General features: G+C 39.7%; 1 protein-coding gene across 6 annotated transcripts in view; it reads right to left on the bottom strand.

The window, feature by feature from the left end:
* Positions 1-20,655, bottom strand: part of UTRN (utrophin) — a 760,310-nt gene that overhangs the window by 191,283 nt on the left and 548,372 nt on the right. For all 6 annotated transcript variants that reach the window (XM_056853742.1, XM_056853743.1, XM_056853744.1 and 3 more), the window contains one exon: positions 1,485-1,614. In XM_056853742.1, the coding sequence (XP_056709720.1) occupies positions 1,485-1,614 (130 nt within the window). The remainder of the gene's footprint in view (positions 1-1,484; positions 1,615-20,655) is intronic.

The raw sequence follows: 20,655 nt of genomic DNA, 5'->3' as shown, positions 1-20,655 counted from the left end.
TCATACCAGTTCTTAAGCTATGTGGGTACCAATCTAGATATGGCTTTAAAGTTCAATACCAGCACCTTGATTTAGGCCCATAAATTAACTGGGAACCAGTGTAGACAGGACAATACTGAAGTGATATGGTCCCTTTGACCACTTCGGTTAGCATTCTGGCTGCAGCATTCTGTAGCTTCCAAACACACTTCAAGGACAGCCCCATGCACAGCACACTACAGCAGACTAATCTAGATGTTTCCAGAGTATGTATCATAGTGGAAAGATTTTTAAAATCTGAATCCTACTATCCTATTGTTAAAGACAGTAGTTTGACTTGGTATGTGGTATACATATTCATTTAGGTTTTTGTCTTTATTTACATATTGACCTGACGCTTAGATGGAACCCTAAGATCAAAATAAGGGGAGGACATGTATTCTGGAATTGCTGTGAAGTTATGATTGTATGGCTGCCTTGGGCTTACAATTTCAAACCTTTTGATAATTCTGAACCTGAATTCAATCATCCAGCTATAGCTTTAACTTAAATTCTTGTTTAAATGAAAAATTGCTTCTGAATTTGGCTCTGAAGATTGTGGGACTTTGGGATTCTTTCATCCTTTTTTCACTCCTTCGTTTACAAAGTTGACTTAGATCTATTTAAATTTCAGCTACTGTAAGCAAGACACTTTTGATGGTCTGGGATACTATGACGGTTGTTAGTGAAGTTCCCCCCTTTGGCTCTTATTGTGAAGGCATAATTGTTTATATGAAAGTTATAATTTGTAAGCCTTCTCAAAAGATCTGGTTGAGAGGCTGGGGAGAGCAATGTTTTAGATCATTACATAAATTGTTGTTTTTTTTTTGTTTTTTGTTAACATGTCTCTACAAACATGTCACACCAACCTGCTCTGAATATTCCCAAGTAACCTTAATTATACCATCTTTCATAAGTACATGTAAGAATCTAAACTGTCAAGAGAACCCGAATATTATGTTTTTCCATGTCACATTTTATAGTAACACAAAAATATGCCTAAATCATATTTACAAAAGTACCACTGGTAAAAGCTGGGTGAGTCACACTCCCTCAGCCCCACCTACCTCACAAGGGTGTCTGTTGTGGGGAGAGGAAGAGAGGGTGATTATAAGCCGGTTTGATTCTCCTTAAGTGGTAGAGAAAGTCGGCATATAAAAACCAACTCTTCTTCTTCTAAATCTTCCTGGCCTTTTACCAAGTTTCCTAACCAACTATAATACACACTCAAATTATCTTTTCCTGCTACTATTCAAGCTTTATTTTATTTAGAAGGCACATTTTATGTTCCCAGGAACATCTTTTCCTCTACTTGTGACTATAAATTCATTTTTTTAAAACACTGTATATGAATAAAATAATTTGTATTTATTCAACAAAAGCAATATTTCTAACTTGAGAAGTTTGGGTATTTCAGTTTAAGCACTCTAAAGTCATTACAAATCTGAAAAATGATAAAAACTGACCTGGCTTTGAAAGTAAGTTTTTTCTTGGTTCTTCAGGGCCTTCAATTGGTTGATCAGCAAGGAACACTCGTGCTTGGTCTACAGCATTTAGAATAGCTTGCTCTTTATCCTTCAATTCACGTCTTAGTCCCTTTCCAAAAGAAAAATAAAGCAGTCACTTGTAAACCATGAGAACATAAAGCTGCCCTATAAAGTAAGATCATTGGTTCACCAACATCTATCCCACCTTTTTTGAGTTTGGTTCCATCCAAACTGAAAACCCCCGAATCGTTGGAAATTCGGCTGTTTGTTCGGTTCGCATGAACCGAATCGACAGCCCTACTCCACACACACCACATTGGCTGCAAGTAGAACTTCCACAGCCACCCTGCATTTCCCCTTAAAAGAGAAAGCCCTGGAAGCATCATGCATCATGCTCAGCATGAACACATTGTCGTGTGGAACTCCCTTGCCCCCCCCCCCGCAAAAGCATGGGCATGCTCTGTTCCATCAGGGGAAAATTCTCTGTATGCACGCAGACTATATAAAATGTAAATACATATGCGCTGTGCCTCTGTCCATGAATTTTTCCGAGACATAACAACTATGATTTGCTTTTCTGAAAATTGCATTAAAAGCACTGTGAAATATGTTGCTGATATCAGAATTCTAATGAAATAATAAAATGGCTATTACAGACCTCTTCATGTTCTTTAATTTTCTTGCGTCATTTTTATTCCTGTTAATAGTTCTCATTTTCAATTAAATGCAGGCTTGTAAAAATGGTAAAACTATAAAATATGTAACCAGAATATGTAGTACAGACCTTTTTTCTGTGTAAAATACTGCTACATTGTTTTGCTACACAGTAAGACCACCGAGGAGTTCCAGGGTTGCTATGCAGAGGCAGGTAATGCAAACCACCTCTGTTAGTCTGCTGCCTTGAAAAACCTACAGGGTCACTATAAGTCATCTGCAACTAGACAGCACTTTACTTACACACACAAACACTTCTCATTATTTCTGTTTACCAGCCCACAAAATAAATGTGCATGAAAAGTCTGAGATATCAGTATGTTTAATTCATTTCTTGCATATGAAAAAGGTCAAATAAAGGCGTGGCTCCAGGGAAAGGAGCTCCGTGGGGGGGGAAAGCATTTTCCCACTGCCCCCTCCACACGGCTGGATGCTCTTTCCCCGCCCCTTCAGCCCCATGGCTGCATTCGGGGCAGGCGTATTAACATGTTGGTGTCGGGGGCTGATGATGCAGGCGCCATAGACTATAATGGGCCCAATTTTTTTTTATTAACCCGGAAATAAGCCAATTACCAAAATTTACCGGTATGGGTATTTGGCTTATTCCAGGTGTTGGTTTGTTTTTCCACAACCCTAGTCACAATACAAGAAACAAAAACTATTCTGTTCTGATAGATCTGTGAGACAAATTTTATAACATGGACCTTGCTTCTGAGACTCTTTAACTGGAGATGATAGGAATAGATAAACCCACAATCTGATGCATGCAAAGTGCGTGCTGTGTCACTGAGTCCAGGGCCGGATCTAAATTTTTTGAAGGGTTGTGACAAGCCAATTTTTCCAGCTGAGGGTACACACACAGCCTCCTAAGGCTTTCTGGGATCTAGGGTTGTTTTAACCTAGAAAAGTTCCCCTCAGTTACCAGGTGTTCTAATGGCAATGAGTGTATAGGCTTTGGGTTCGCTGCTATGAAGTAAATATTGTAGTGCGCAAGTAGTTTAAGGAGATCACTGAGGAGGGATTAGAACAGAAACAAAGATTTATTTATTTACAATATAGTTTCAAGGAAGGAATGCGCCCCATGAATCAACATGGCACAAAGTATGTTCACCTTAGTAGAAGAAATTTTACATTGCTGTGTCATAAATTTAAAACTCCTCTTAATGATAAAAACTGAAACGTAATCTCAACAAAATGAAGGTGCTGCTGGTGGAGGGAAGGTCTAACTCAGGAAGGCAGGAGATACCTTGCCACCATGATGTGTGTCCTGGTGAAATATGGATTACTGCAATGCACTTTACATGGGGCTGCCCCTGAATACTGTCTGGAAGATACAATTGGTACAGAATGCTGAGGCCAGAGTGTTAACTGAAGTGGGTCATAGGGAATATATCACTCCAGTCTTCTTCCATTAACAAGACTTGACTCCCAGTTTGCTTCATTTTTTAAAAATAAATTTTATTGGTTTTTAAAACTATAAATTCTTCATAATTTTAACAACAATTTAAAACTAATGTCAAAATCACGATTACATCAATTGTTGTCTTGATTACAAGTGAACATAAAAAAAAACAAATTGACTTCCCCACCACCTTTGTCTACCTCTTAATAAAGTATTACAATCCATCGTTAATATATTCTGATCCTAATATTAATCTCATTATAAAGTTTCATGTCATATAAAATTTTACATTCTGGATCAGAGTAAAGAATGACTTTCCATTTTTCTCAAATCTTATACATTTTCACAATAATTCATCCAAGCCTCCCATTTTCCCATAAATTGTTAATTATCTCTTTGATTTAATATATCGTATTAATTTCTCCATCTCCACCAGCTCTAACATTTTAATAACCCAATCCCTTTTTTCTGAAACATTCGTCCCTTTCCATTTGGCTGCATAAGATGATCTTGCAGCCATTGTAACGTAAATTTAAAAATGTCCTTTGAATTTAAATGTCATTCAAAATCATACCAAGTAACATCATCTCCAATGTTTTAAGAATAGTTTTCTATATAATCAATCTTATTTCATTATAAATCTGATTACATAATCCCAAAATGATATCTAAATCTTAACTCCACTACACCGTAAATAGCCATGCCACCCATCCACACTGTTGAAGCCTTCCAAATCCAACAGTCATATTTAAACCAGTCCTTTAGCCATGGTCTAATATTTCCTTCTGCATTTGAAGTAGGTCAGACAGATGTAAGAACAGGATCTCTTTATTCTCTCTCATCTCTTCAGGCAGGTTGCGTAAACAAAGGTAATTTTCTCTGGCCTTCATTTCCATCATGGCTTCAATCTGTTTTTCTTGACCTTCTATCTTCTTCTTTGTTTCCTTACGTCCTTCCATAACTTTTTAAACTGAAAAGTCCATTGCTTGCATGTCTGTTTTCATAGTCACAGGCAGGTTACGTTCTTGATCTTATATCTTCTTCTTTGTGTCCTTGTGTTCTTCCATAACTTTTTTGACAGAAGAATCCATTACTTGCATGTCTGCATTGGTAGTCATCATTTGAGCCTTAACATCTTTTATGTCTTCTGTAACCAAATCTAACTTCTGATTAAATATTTGTGATGATTGGTCAAGAGTAGTCATCACTGAAATCAGTTGAGCCATCTGTGTTGATATCTGTTTTAATTGTTTAACTGTCGCCTCAGATTGTTTGGCTAACATGTCCTGCACTTTTTTTTCCATGGTAAAGTTCTGTAAAGTTTCCTTTGATTTCGTAAAGGCAGGGCTATGTAGTAAGCCGAAACAGGGACGAGTTCCAGACATTTACATAAATAACTAAACTGAAAAATTGATGGTCATCTGGCAGGAATCCATTGCATGTAATTAATAGAGAGTGTTTCATTGACCAGCTTAAATATTTTTTTGGGTTGAAGAGATTAATATTTAGCCTTAAAATAACTTTTTAAAATTAACAGTACCAACGAGTTTTACCAGACGCTCTAGGTCGGCAAAACCAGGAAGTATTCCAGAAGTTACCTCGTCGCGGACCTTCTATCGTCTCTTCTCTATGGTTGTTACCTTCAGGAATGATTTTAATGTAGCACGAGTAAGACGAATTTCCGGTCCTACGACCTGCTTCCTGTTGATTTGCTTGCCGAACAGTAGAGAGGGATAGTGGATGAAGCGCAGAGTCTTCCGGTCTAAGATATCCCCATTGTTATGAAACGTGGCTGGAGGACTCTTTTTACACAGGACAAGTTCTCAAAAGTTTCTCCCTCCCCTTCCTTTAAGAACGCGTCAGATTGGCAGATCTTAAGTCAATCATTCAAGCTTGTTGTTTTAGTTTAAGCTGATCAGTTTGATAAGGTTCCTGCTGCTTTATCTGATGGATCTCATACAGCAAAGTCATCTGGTTCAGTTAAGGGAGGAATGAGGTTACCAGGAATGTTTTCTTCTACCCCCGTTATTCGATAATGCCAGTGAAGAACAAAAGATTCTTATCTACTCACTTGGGCGTCTGGAGGTGAGGTTCTAATCTTAATGTAGTCCTTATGATGTTTATAAGGTGGTGGAGGGTAGAGTCTAATGCCGAAGTTGCGCTCTGGCGATTTCAATCCCTTCATGCCCGCGGGACCAGCATCTAAATCTCTGGGGGACTTAATAAAGCTCCCTCGGAGTATTTAGGAGATCAAACCGCATAAATGGCTGCAGGGAATTCCTGCTTCCCAGCCCACTTGCAAGGGCTGGGTTGGGGTGCAATAGATCACCCCAAATTAAACACAAACTTGGATTCCCCCCAGGAGCCCCTGGGAGAACATGGCACTCAGCCCAGCGTCACCACCGGAAGTCGACTCCCAGTTTGCTTCATGACCCAATGTAAGGTGCTGGTATTGACCTATACAGCTTGGGGCCAGCATACCTGAAGGACTGACTACTCCCATATGAACCTACCTGACTACTCTGGTAATCCTCAGAGGTCTGGCTTCGGATGCCCCCTGCATTCTGAGGCTAGACAGGTGGCAACCTGACAAAGCACCTTCTTGGTCATAGGACTGACACTTTGGAACTCTTTCCCCAGGGAGATTTGTCTGTATCCCCTTGCTGTTGCCTTCCTGCCAGCAGGTAAAGACTTTTTTTGGTCTTATTTGGCATTCTCTCACTAAATCTTAATAGCCCTCCGCCATGGTTTGTGTGTTTTCATGTGTTTATGTATTTATATGTTTTATTTAATTGCTTTAAATATTTGTATTTTTATTCTAAAGGTTTTTTAAAAATGTTTGAATGTTTGCCACCTTGGGGATCCTGAATTTGGTTGAAAGGTGGCATAGAAATGTCTTAAAAATAAATAACACTTAAAATACTTTTAGATAAAATATGACCTAAAATAGCAACACTATCAATGACATAGTTTTTATACTTTTAGTCACAAATCACAATGCAGCACCTTTACTTTTTCCATTTTGTAAAGATGCATTGTATATTACCATATATAAAACATTCCTAGATAGAAAAAACCCGCTAACAAAACCAAAAAACCTCACAAGTAGTAAGTCATTTGCATCCTTATCACACATTTCCTCAGGCTTAATGTTGAACAAAAAGGCTGCTAAAATTTTCTAATAGCCAAAGGCAAAGACATTTTCAACTGGAAAACATAAGGGAGGGGTTAGAAACAGATCATACCACCTAAATCAGCTTTATTGGGCAACAACTCAGTGAAGTAAAAGTTCATTTTACTAAAACCAAAATTTGTTTGTTCTCTCAGATGTTTATATCCCAAAACAGGCTATTCGTATTGAATTAATCTGGCATTATACAGAGCCAAGTATTGGAGGAATGTCTTCTGTTACAGTTTTGAAGGAAAATGGAAAGCCTCTGGGGTTGTGGTTACTGAGGGAAAGCATTTTATCTTGTAAACTATTATCATCCTACTAGTCTATGAAACCTAGACTATAAAATTTTGACATCTATTTTAGCAAATTGATTGAAGGGCATGATTGGTAAGTGCCTATCACCTAATCAGACTGGCTTTCTAACAGGTTGCCATATTACCACTGACATTCGAAAAGGTTAATCTGATTGGGGTTGTTAAGAAGGAAGGGATTAAGTCTGCTTTCTTGTATTTGAAAGTAATTTCAGAAAGTGGGTAAGTCTGATCTATTCACATTCTTTTGCTAAAGTAAGCATACATAGGTTGCCTGTCTCCACAGGCAGACAGGACTAGAGGTGTACCTCAAGGATGGCTTCTCTCTGCTCTTCCGCTTATGATCAGCTTAGAATCACTAGAAATTTCAGTGAGAAAAGAACCAAAAATTCATGGCATTAAAGTAAGAGTAATCCAACACAAAATCAATCTTTATTCAGATGACAGTGTAATTTTTTAGCAAATATTGAGCAATCTGGTAAAAATTTATAAAACCTTATTATTCAATATAAAAACATGTCTGGGTAAAACAGATTCTCTGTCTTAATGTAGACAAATAACCCAATCCTAATTTTTTTGGGGGGTGCTGAACTGGTTTAGGAGCTGGCATGACCCTAGTGCCACTTGCGCCAGCTAATCTTGCACTAACGCCAGTGCGGGGCCACTAACACTGGCTCTGGAGAGCAGTGTGGCAGCTTGAGCTGTGGCTGCCGGTGCAGCCTCGCCAACACAAGGACACAAGGGTTCATGACAGCGTCAAAGAGGGTGTTCTTGGGGTGGGGAACCTTTTGGTTTGGGAACACCCCCTTTAGCCAGCGCCAAGTTATGCCTGCAAAATGGCAGGAGTAGCCCCATAAAATCCTATGGAGGAGTTTCACAGGGTTTTCTTAAAACTACCCTTTTGCCTTCCTTTTTTGGAATGGGACACTGCTCAGGAGGCAGCACGGCTGTGCCATCCCCGGGAGCTTCTTAACCACTCTCCCCCTTAGGATTGCACAGCTGAATGAATGTAATAAAGATACTTGGATTTGTGATATGAAGAGAACAGACCGAAACAAGTATCTAGGTAACTGGTTATATAGGAACAATGTTGGACTTTTAAAGATTGTGACCCAGTATTAGTTGAAATTAAAGAAAAGCTTCAACTTGGGGAAAATTTAAATTTATCTCTTCTAAGATGTTTAAATACAATAAAAATGATGGTTTTTCTCAAATTAAATTTTCTGTTTGGTAATCTACCAATGACTAATGTGCAACCCATGAGCTCTCCCCAACTCATCACTTCACGCTCAAGAAAACAGCAGAGAGAAAGGGAATACTGTGAACCAGCCAGAAAGGGCACCAGCAGTGGGAGGTATGTTCAGGCTCACCCCTCCATTCTGGTCTCAAAAATAACTCTTGAAATGTCAACCAACAATTTTAAATTCCAAGTTGCAAAGTGGCGGTAACAACCTCAAGCACTACACTCCTACTATTTTAAAAAGATGCTTATTAATCATTTAACAAGTGTATGAAAATTCATGCAAATTTGAAATTAGTTCATCAATTAATCTATTCATATATTTAATCAATTAAGGTTTCTTTTATCATGTATCAGCCCTACTTCAATGGTAGCAGAAGTTATTAATTCATTATCTATAATAAATTAATTTAAGTAAACCAGCTAACATTTGCTATAACAACACAAGTATTAACATTTTATGAAGGCAATGGCAAACCACCTCGTTTCATCTCTTGCCCCGAAAACCCCATGAAGAGTCAGCATAAGTCATTTGTGACTTGGTGGCACTTAATTGTTATTAATTAACTTCATAGGAAGTTATTTTCTCTCTAAAAAGTCACGATATCTGTTGAGTTAATTAAGATGATCATTTGTATAGTTCCTTAAAATGTCTGAAGATACACTGACGTTTCAAAATGTATTATCTGGACTGTACCTACAGATAGAATGTCTTTAAATATTACAGGACACTGAAGGTTTGTTGACGGTTATCTGTTGTGCAAGAGCAGGTAGAGATACCAGAGATGTTGACATAAAGGTATGCTGTATATATGTCTGAAGTGTGTGTGTGTGTACACACACACACACACACACACTTCACACATATAAATACAAGGTTTTGATAAATAAGCTGTCTTCCATAAAACATTGATAACAACACAATAGCAGGGAGGCCGAACTCTCTCTTAAGGAAAAGGTTCATAACTTTGGGGTGCTACTGGATCCTGGCCTACAGCTGAAGGCACAGGTTTCCTCTGTGGTACATAGCACCTTTTACCAGCTTCAGCTGATATGCCAGCTATGTCTGTTCCTCGAAAAGTGTAATCTGGGGCCACATTGATCCATGTTGTGATCACAGGTTGGATTACTGTAATGCACTATATGTGGGACTGCCTTTGAAAACTGTTCAGAAACTTTAATTGGTCTAAAATGCAGCAGCCAGGTTACTGTTGTAGTGGTATGGAAGGATTATATCACCTCTGTGGTGAAAAATCAGAACTAGCTGTCCATCTATTTCCAAGCACAATTCAAAGTGCTAGTTTTTCTGTATAGGGCCTAAATAGTTTGGGGGGCAAAATACATGAAGGACCATATCTGCCAATACTGTCTAGTTCTTCAGTTAAGATCTTCCACATGATCTCTACTCTCTGTGCTTCTGCATGCAGAGGTGAGGCAGGTAGCAACCAGAGATAGGACTTCTTCAGCAGTGGCACCTCACTTGTGGGATGCTCTTCCCCTTGAGGCCCTCCTGGCATCTACCCTACTCTTTTACAAGCCAGAACAAAACATTTCTTGGTACTCAACCGTTAACTGTGGGTTGATCTTTGTACCGTGTGTGTGTGTGTGTACACACACACACAAACACATTTGCAGCCTGATTCTAGCCTGAGGACTATCATTTACAGGGAAACATTTACAGTGCATTCCTGAGGCTGGGGGCCAAATCACCTTAGGAAGCGACGTGACCCCTGTGCCAGTGTCTGTGCCACTTGTACTGTGCAAACTGGTACTGACACAGTTGTAGTGCCACTTATGATGCCCCCCCCCGGGTCACAGCGCCAGCATCTTCCTGGTCAAGTCCCTGAGCCAACGTCCCGGGAGGCATACCAGGAATGTTCCGGGTGGCAAAGCTGCCTTTAGGCAGCTTCCAAACCCCTTTCGGCCTGGGAACGCCCCTGCAGAAACAGTGGTGCCGCACCACCTTTTTGTTGGTGTAGCATCGCTGTTTTCAATGGGGCTTCCCCCACCTTTTTGGATTTTTTTATTTTCAGAATAGTCTTTCCCCCCATTGCTGCAGCAGCCAAACCTCTTTGGAGGTATTGCAACAGCGCCTTGGCCATCCTGTCCCCGGCCTCAGCACCTCTCAGGACTGGGCTGCAAGGCAACTAAATATTTTATAATGTGGCTTTTAATGTTATTTCTACACTTCTGGGGTTTTATGTGTTTTCGTGATTCTGGGTATAACAGGCTGTTTTTTATTGGTTGTCAATTTTTAATGATTTTCTGTTTTATAATGTTATCTTATATGTTGTAAACTGGCATACAAATGTTTTAAACAAATAAATAAATAAACTTAATAAATACAGACTATACATTTAATGATGACTGGATCAACATAGTTTGATGATGGAAAGCATTTTATTCTAGCTTGTAAAATTATTACATAAATATAATTTAAAGTGAGATTGACTCCTGGGGGGGACTTCATTAAGGCAAAGTTTTAACCACTGCTGATTTGCACAAATGTGACAGAATATGGTCAGGAATGACAGAAAGGACCACTTAATTGAAGAACAATTACAAAGGCCTGAAGCATAATTATGTTCATTAAATCCTGCCAACCCCATTTTATATAACTAAACTTCTTTTGTGGGCCATGGAATTGAGGCTCTGTGTGTTTAACGAATTCTGAACCATTCCAATGTTATACCCCTCCTACATACATTCACTTATATGTAGCCATATAATCCTTTCCTGAGGTTAAAAAATGCCTTTGCTCTATCAATCTATCTGAATAACCACTAACAGATGTTATTCAGACCACATGCAGGTCTTCCACCCTTTGTTTAAAAAGACACATATTAAAAAGTAGTTTTCTATGCTGCAGATAAGTGACAACAGAAGAATCACATCTGCACACCACAGCTCCATTGCTGGGTCAATCGAAAAGGATGAGTAGAGCTTGCAACAATCCAAAACCTGTAATTGTCCTTCAAACTAGCATCTTCCTGGAATTTTCATTATGTATCAATTGTAAGCATTTGTTCCATAGGATTCCCAATAGCCACACCAGGAGACTAGTAGTCCAAAAGAGTTGGTTTATTGGTAACACAGGTAAGGAGAGCTTAGAAATCAAAAGGCAGCAATGAGGGGGAAATGGCATTGCACTTGATTATATGAGAACACTACAGGCGCAGTACAGTCTCATGAGATAATACCAAACAGCTTAGAAGCACCAAGTCTCCCTCGAGCCTCCTCGACCCTGGGAAGCATAGCGAAGCTAGCGGTTTAGATAAGCAACCTTGGAATCTGAGCCGAAACAAAAGTTCAAAGGCAGCCAAGGCAGCCAGAGTTCAAAGACAGCCTGACATCAATTTTGATAGGTCTGTCCTGCACTTATATATTGCAGGCGGATATATATACCTTTAACATTTTAACCCAAATTTGTCAGATATCTAGTAAGTAAAAAATAAAAGAGGAGATGCTTTTTTGTCTCGATGTGTCACTACACAATGCCAGGTGCTCATCAATTTCAAACTTAATTAAAAATAAAAAGATTAATGGAGACTTCCTATTGGTTAAATTGGAAAAATGAAAGGAATATACACATATCATGAAATGAACTGGACCTAACATTTTTTGTTCCCTTATTTGTATCTTGGCTGCATCAGTATGCATATTTTAAAAATTGATATGATATGACAGCTAAAAAATGGGTCTGAAGATCCATTACTTTAAAAAATGTTACAGAAGAAAGCACTACAAGTAAGCACCCAAATTTCTCATTTAAAAATTAAACACTTGTTTGCAGTGGCTTAATAAATATAAATATAAAAGTAATCTTAACACCCCCAATTTAATAGTTAATAAACATAATTTTTAAAAATCACCTTGAGTCCAGCCCAGCAACCACAAAAGTATATAACAACAAAAGTATAAAAGTTAATAACTTCCATCCTGGAGCACGGGGAAGATGGGTCTGCAATGATATCTATGTGTTCCATATTGCCTCTTTGATATATTGCCTACTTGATCTTGCTTTACTGTCATGAAGTAATGGATAACTGACAGCAGAACGTAATTATTGTTGAAACTTCAGTCCCAAAGCAGTTCCTTATTTCTGGCATTTGTGACAGTATGAAGTATTTCATGTGTTGCTTTGGATGCAACTAGTATAGAACTTAGGCAGATGGCACCTTTGTTTTCCATGTGTAGTTTGTCATTGCCAGTAAATTGTGGCTAAGGGGAAGGCTGGGCTAGCTGTGTGTGTTAAGTGTCATCAAGTCGCTTCCGACTCGTGGCGACCCTATGAATCTATGTCCTCCAAAACGTCCTATCATTAACAGCCTTGCTCAAGTCTAGTAAACTGAGGGCTGTGGTTTCCTTTTATAGAGTCAATCCATCTCATGTTGGGCCTTCCTCTTTTCCTGCTGCCTTCAGCTAGCACTCAAGAAAGAAATTTAAGATGAGCATGACTTTGGGCTATCAGCTTGCATCTCCAAGAGCTGTTGAATGAAGAGAGGAAGGGTACAGTGTCCTTACTGGACCATACCAGTAAGCAGTGTCAGAGACATGGCTGAAGCACCAAAACATTCCTGGCTCCAATTCTGTAGCTACTCAGTAGCTGCATGCCAGCACACTACTTGCAGTCACAGCACCGCCTGTGGTCAGCTCCTGATGTCCTCCAGTAAGGCTTCTGCACTCCCCAAACCTTCAGTGGTGTTCAGCAATGGGAACTGAGATGTTCCCTGAAATCTACCACACAAGCTGCTCCTGCCTTTCCCAATGCACTTAAAGAGGGCAATGCCCTTAACGTAAGCCTGTCTATATAACCATCTGAATAAGCTTCTTAGTAAGTATCATCCCTTTTCAAGACCTGCCAAATTTTTGGCAAAGGAGGCAAGACCTAGACCTTTCTTCTTTTAGCAGTTGTGAACCCTGAAGAAACAGTGCAAGAAAGGAGCAGAACGGATAGGGCATGGAATGTCCGACCGTGAGACAAGGCCAAAAAGCCCAGGCCTCCAATCAGAGTATCTGGGAGTAGGCCCTCTATTAGTTGAGGAAAACATAACTGCAATGCATTCAGTGACAATGTAGAGCGTTCAAACGAAAATAAAAGACACAGATAAGTAAAATACGTCTAATGGTCTAGGTGAAAGTAGTGGTATGACAAACTAATTTTGCAGAAGATCAGGAACCACTAGGAGACAATTGCTCACAGCAGGGTCCCCACACTATAGTTGAGGCATCTGAGATGACACAAACTTCCTGAGGCTCAGAGTCAAAAGGAGTGCCCTGAGAAAAATTCAGTGCAGGGACCACCAGAACAATGTGCACCAGCTGTGTTTCAGAAAGAAAGAAAAACAAACCTCGGCATCCCCTGAGGGTATCAGTGGTGACTATCCATGGTGACTAAAGGAAACCTCTATGTTCTGAAGCAGTAAACTTCTGAATACCAATGCAAACAGGCAACATCAGGGAAGGTCTCGGCCTCTATGCCCTGTTGTTGGCCCTCCAGAGGAACTAGTTGAGCATTATGTGAGACAGGATGCTGGACTAGATGGACCACTGGTGTGATCCAGCTAGGCTCTTATGATCTTACCTCAGACTAACAAAAGCTCATCTTAAAATAAATGTTACTTTCACTGTGCTGTTGTTTTATTATACACAGAGCCAAACTGTCACTAGAGATGTTGTCTCGCCTAAATTTATAACACTTTGGCCAATAACTTGCATGTTCCAGGATGAGGTTAGAACAGTGTGTCAAGCTTCCTTCAAAGGGGATCATAAAGGGGCCATATTGAGCTGTTCATTAGCAACTTAAAGGGAAAGTGTGGCAGAGAAATTCTGCTTCCCACACAGGCTACCAGTGTATAGCACTCACACTGTGCAGTTGCAGAAATAGAGATGAAGTGCTATTTAACCTGGAGGCCATCAACAACAATAGAGATAACCAGTGAAACAAGCATACCGTATTTTTCGCTCCATAAGACGCACTTATTTCCTCCTCAAAAGTGAGGGGAAATGTCTGTGCGTCTTATGGAGCGAATGTGTGCACAGAGCTGGCTGGGCGTGCTGGAATGACGTGAGCTGGCTCTGTGCGCCCCGTTCCAGTGCGCCCAGCCGGCTCTGTGCGGCCCCGCCCGCCTCCCAGCTGGCTGTCGGGGCGGGGAACGCCGGCTCGTGCCGTCCCGACGTGCATGCGCCCAGCCGGCATTTGATCCATAAGACAAGTTTTTAGAGGAGTAAAACAAGATTTTTTCTTGTTTTCCTCCTCTAAAAACTAGGTGCGTCTTATGGAGCAGTGCGTCCTATGGAGCGAAAAATATGGTATATTTGCTAAAGGATTGTAACAGAGGGTGTAACAGCAGCCAATTTAATTAGAGTTTGCATGTCAAAGACATTGTCTCATTGGGCATGTTTGGAGTAGAAATATAAGATATACTGTAAGAAGAACCTGGGTCTCACCACCTCTGCTCTGAAGCTCTAACTGCTACAGCACACTGGTTTTCATAAGGTGGCTGCTGTTAAACAGTAGCAGTAGCCAGGCTTAGTTGAGTAATTCAAGGCAGGTGGTATCAGGCTGCTGCCAGGCCTAGGGTTCTCAACCTCCAGGTGGGACCTAGCGATCCCCTAGAATTACAATAGCCCTCCAGATGACAGAGATCTGTCCCCATTGAGAAAATGGCTGCTTTGGAAGATGAATTCAATGGCATTATTCCCTGCTGATGCCTCTTCTCTCCCCAAACCTTGCCCTTTTCAGACTTCATCACAAAATCTCCAGGAATTTTCCAACCCTAGTCCTGGCCCCAGTGAGTCATCTCTCAAAGGCCAAAATAGGCCTGAAAGGGGCGTTGCCCCCTCCCCCTACCTTTTAGTTACAGAAACTGAAGCCTAGATTGCTGTGGTTGCTTAACAACAGCCACTCAGGGAATCCGTTGCTTAAAGCTAAGGGCACTCTTTTTATCATTTTTTGCTTTTTAAAAACCACTCATTATTTCTAGATTTCATATTTTTCTGCAAACCTGGGGCCCTTTTCAGGTTTGTAGAAAGATCTGTTTTCCCCATTCACACATCTAGTCATCAGATTTAAGTATCCAAAGGTTTGGACGACTTCACTATTAGAATATAAGAAGATGATGATGACGACGACGGCAGATTAAAGGTAAAGATCATGTGAGACTCTGGCTACTTAATACTATCAGCTCACAGAATGGTACCAAACAAATTCACACAGAGTGGCATTTTCACAGTGAACCAATTTATCTCCACTTGTATACTACACACTATTTGGCTGGGAGCTGAAGTACATTTTATATATGGATTATGCTAAATTACAAGATACATTGTTTTGCCATTTACCTGTCAGACCTTCATTCTTTGATTTTATGTGGAGTTTTCCAAATAATGACTTGAATAAAACTTATGGAGAAAAACACTCAATGCTGTTAGCTTTTGGTTGCCCTCAATAGTGCATGTTGTATTATAAGACATGCAACTAGATCAATTTATACAAATTAGCTTAGTGAAGTTTTGAGGAAAGGTCTCTACTTGTAACAGTAATTCAATAATTGACATTAACTGCTGCTTGAAGCACAACAGAGTGATTTTCAACTGACATTATGTGGAAAAATATTTAATAACAAGGGAAACTATAGAGGCTCATTTGCACTGAATGAAGGCAAATCAGATTACTGCTTGGAAAACACATGTCCATTAAATAAGCTGATATTCAGCAGGTTAGACTGCACAGGTATACATTTTGGTAACAGAAGAAACTCTTTAAGTGCTAACCTACTTCCTTGCAAAAAAACAGTCTGATGGGACTATGTTGTCTTTCACATAGGTTATCTGTCCCAAGTTCAATGTTTTTGAGGAAGCATTTTTTTTCCTTGCTTACCTACAGTATAATGGTACATTTGGGCACCTCCAGGGGTTTCCTCGGCTTTTTTCTCATGTTTCTCAAATATGCTTTGCTCTGAAGTTTTGGGAAATTCTGCATGGCTGCTGTGTAGGTGGGAAAATCCAGATTTTCTGGCCCACATGATAGTCATTTTTCCTGACCCTCTCCTCACAATGGTCAATTCCTACCTGTGCCTCCGGGGGGTATTTTTTTAAATATCAGCACTAAAATACTGTTATATCAATATAAATGTTTGATAATGTGGAACCCCTAATATCTGAGAATAATTTCAGCTGGGGATATTTTGATAAGCATCCTCAATGGAAACAGATGGCATGTATAAGAGCCCCGTGGTGCAGAGTGGTAAGCTGCAGTATTGCAGTCCAAGCTCTGCTCACAACCTGAGTTCAATCCCAATGGAAGTTGGTTTCAGGTAGTGGACTCAAGGTTGACTCAGCCTTCCATCCTTCTGAGGTCGGTAAAATGAGTACCCAGCTCGCTGGGGGTAAGGGGAAGATGACTGGAGAAGGCACTGGCAACCCTCCCCGTAAGCAAAGTCTGCCTAGTAAACGTCGGGATGTGACGTCATCCCATGGGTCAGGAATGACCCGGTGCTTGTACAGGGGACTTTTACCTTCATAAGACTGTAACTGTACAGCTACCTCTATCGTAAGTCCCAATCCTGATTCCAAGGCCCAATGCAGACACAATTCTGCCTCAACTAATGATACTCTGTACTCTTCATCTCCCTTTTTTTGGTATGGAGCTACCATGGCACAGTTTTAGGTCTACCCTGCAGGGTTTTTTCACCACATTTAATTAAACTTGCAATTTGCAAACCCACTCTTAGGCCTGGTTCTAGACTAACCACACTGAAAATCTCATTAGATATTGTATCTTACTCTTCTAACTTCATGAGTATACATAGCAGATAGAAAAGTCTACAACAGTAAGTTGGAACCAAAACACCAGAGGTGTGGAGATTTCTGTATTTTTGTTATTCAATCAAATCAATCAAAAACCTTTAATGGCATATAATATCAGGCCAGTACAAAATACCAATTAAAATGTCAAACATCAGATATATACACAAATTAGGTACAATAATTTACTCCCAGTTCCCTTTTTTGCAAATCATTAGAGCGTTATTAAGGAATTTGGCAATCTCCTCAGTTATGCCTGGAGAAGTATCTTTCAGTATATATTGTTCTTTAGCTTGATCAGACAGGCCCACCAGGTTTGTAAAGACGGGGTCAATAAATTTAAGCCGTATATCTGTATAGAATGGGCAATGGGAAAGGATGTGCCAAATTGATTCAGTGCTTTTCAGTGCACATGGGCAAAGTCTGTCATCATTGTCCACTTTTTGGAATCTACCAAATAAAACCGCTGATAGCATAACATTGAATCTAGCCAGGGAAAAAGCTCTACACAGATGTGGATTTTCTAAAAGATGAAGATACGAGGCTATGCTACGTGCCTTCAGTGAAAGCCCTAGCCTTAAGGGGGAACAGCTTTTGTGATTTTTGTTATTCACAAATGAATTGTATGGAAAAAGATATTAGGATCTCTGTCATTAAATGTGTAAATTGATTTTTTGTTGCTGCCATTGCTACTATAAACGTTGCTAAAATAGTCGAGCTTTTTCATAAACTCATCATTTGGGGGAAAACAACACATTTGTTGTTCATTTATAATATTTTTGTGCTGACTCTCCAGGAAACCTTCTTCAGGCACCCTAATTCTAAGTCAGTTATTTCTAAGTTTTTTTTTTAAAAAAAACTTGTGCTTTAATAACATTCTCCCTAAGCATCTAAGTTAGATATAATATAATTATATTAAACTTTACTGTGAATCCTTAAAAACAAGTGCCATGCTGGTTTGATTAAAGTAGAATATTCAAGAAATTAATAAGATTGTCATTCAGGATACTATGAATTAAAAAGAATTACTGTAATGGTGATACAAGTTTACATATTGTTATATCAGAATATACATGCATTCATGAATGCATTTATTAATCTTAAAATGCTTAAGAGTTCCTGAGTTGACACAGTGGCACAATGTGATCTGGTTCATAGCATCTCCAAATTTACTACACATTCCGTGCACTAGTCTCAGTAAAAATCTCTTTTTCTGTTTGTTTCTGGAGCAGAAATGAAGGGTTCCTCATTTCAGATCCCTCAAGTCAAACCTTCTCTGCTGTGCACTGGCAAACTGCAACTTGAATTTGTCTATACACAAGCATGTGGACATTCCAGCAAACAGAAGTTTGACTGAAGGCTTCTGAAAAAGGTTTGTTATCATATAGAGCGCTGGTTTATGGGAAAGAAACAAACCCCAATTCATTAAAGTGCAAGCTTCAAACATTGCAGGAAGTCTTCAGTTTTGCTATAAACATGGGAGGGGAGGAACATTTGAGCCTTTGGATTTAAGGCTTGTTCACATTTTTAAAAATCTGGCTTATTTATGGCAGCTGAGTACAGCTTTGGTTTGTTTGTGGTGATCTGGATTTATGAACAAGTTGAGGAATTTGAAGTCACATCACAAACATAACTAGAACACAACCCAAGAAAGAAGAGCAGCTCTATGCCCAATTAAAAGAAACAAGTCTAGAAAAGAAAACTCTAAAGTGAGTGTATCTATGCAGCACAGAGAATCATGCATGCAAAACCAGAGAGCCGGCATGGTGTAGTGGTTAAGAGCAGTAGTTTGGAGCAGTGGACTCTAATCCAGAGAACTGGATTTGATTCCCCACTCCTCCACATGAGTGGACACTAATCTGGTGAACCAGATTGGTTTCCCCACTCCTACACATGAAGCCAGCTGGGTGACCTTGGGTGAGTCACAGCTCCCTTAGAGCTCTCTCAGCCCCACCTACCTCACAGGGTGTCTGTTGTGGGGAGGAGAAGGGAAGGTGATTGTAAGCTGGTTTGATTCTTCCTTAAGTGGTTGAGAAAGTCAGTATATAAAACCCAACTCTTCTTCTTCAAATCTAGCTTTCCTTTCTTTCAACAGCTGCTTTATGGAACAAATTGCTCTTTCAACCATTCCATTTGATTGTGGGCTACTAAGACATTGTTCAAACCCCCCAATCATGAAGAAACTGCCAAAACTCTCAACTAGCAAAAGGCATATTGTCACTGAGAACCATCTTGTTAATGCCATGGCGAGCTAATACACCTTTAAGCTTAGCAATCACAGTTCTTGCAGTCTAATCAGGCAAGCTCAATACTTCTGGGTACATTGAAAAATAATTACCACAAGAAGAAATGGGGAGGAGCCATATTCAAAAATATCTACACCCACCTTTTCCCATGTTAATTCAGGAATTTCATGTGGTATAAGTGGCTCCTTCTGATTTTTAGGTGCAAGACACACACAGAGAGAACAATTTCCAACCACTGTTTCAATATCATTACTCATACCAGGCCAATACATTAACCCTCTTGCTCTAGCCTTAGATCTCTGAATACCCTGATGCAAGTCATGAAGTTGATAAAGCATATTTCGCCTTTGGGACAAAGGAATAACTACCCTTTCACCCACATAAAGAATACCATCTTCACAACGTAAAGAATCCTTCACAGACCAAAATGGCTTTGCTGAAGGAACATCTCTCAAATACTGGGGCCATCCTTGCTTTATAAGGGCTAGTACCACTTGAAGTTGACAATCTTGACTTCTGGCTTCCTGTATAGTAGCTACTCCTTCTGGATGTATAGCTATTCTACTCAGTTCATTTATCACTCTCTCATCTTCTACTGCTTGTTCATTATTTACGGGAGGATCCACAGTAGCCCATGATAACGTATCAGCAAGATACATACACTTCCCTGGGGTATACATGACGTTAAATTTATATCTCTGAAGCTGCAGCAGCATATGCTGTAAATGAGCAGAACCGGCTTTTTAAAAACCACCAACTGGCTTTTTAAAAATCACCTCTAATGGTTTATGACCAGTCTGAACTAAGACAACCTTACCAAACACATATTGATGGAATTTTCTCATTGCATATAACACAGCAAGCAGTTCCTTCTCTATTTGGGTATAATTCTGTTCTGATGTAGTAAGTGACCTTGAAGCACAGGACGTTTGCTTATTTTCCTGAAGCAAATATGCATCTGCCTGCACCACTACTGGTTTTGTCATATCAAAATATTGAAGTACATACAGGTGCCTGATACAACTGCTATTTCACCATTTGAAAAGCCTTCTGTTGTTCTGGCATCCAGTGAAATAATACATTCTTTTCCAACAAATTTCTTAAAGGTGTGGTAAGCTCTGCCTCCCTTGTAATATACTTTGACAAATATTGCACAGATCCCAAAAATCCAAGGACACCTTGTCTATCCTGTGGAGGTAGCATTTTTTGAATGGCCTTCACTTTATCATCCTCTGGCCAAACAACTTGGGCAGT

Source organism: Euleptes europaea, chromosome 7 (assembly GCF_029931775.1).
Source record: "Euleptes europaea isolate rEulEur1 chromosome 7, rEulEur1.hap1, whole genome shotgun sequence".
Taxonomy (NCBI): Eukaryota; Metazoa; Chordata; class Lepidosauria; order Squamata; family Sphaerodactylidae; genus Euleptes; species Euleptes europaea.
Note: the sequence above shows the minus strand (reverse complement) of the source record. Positions and strands in the feature narration are given on the sequence as shown.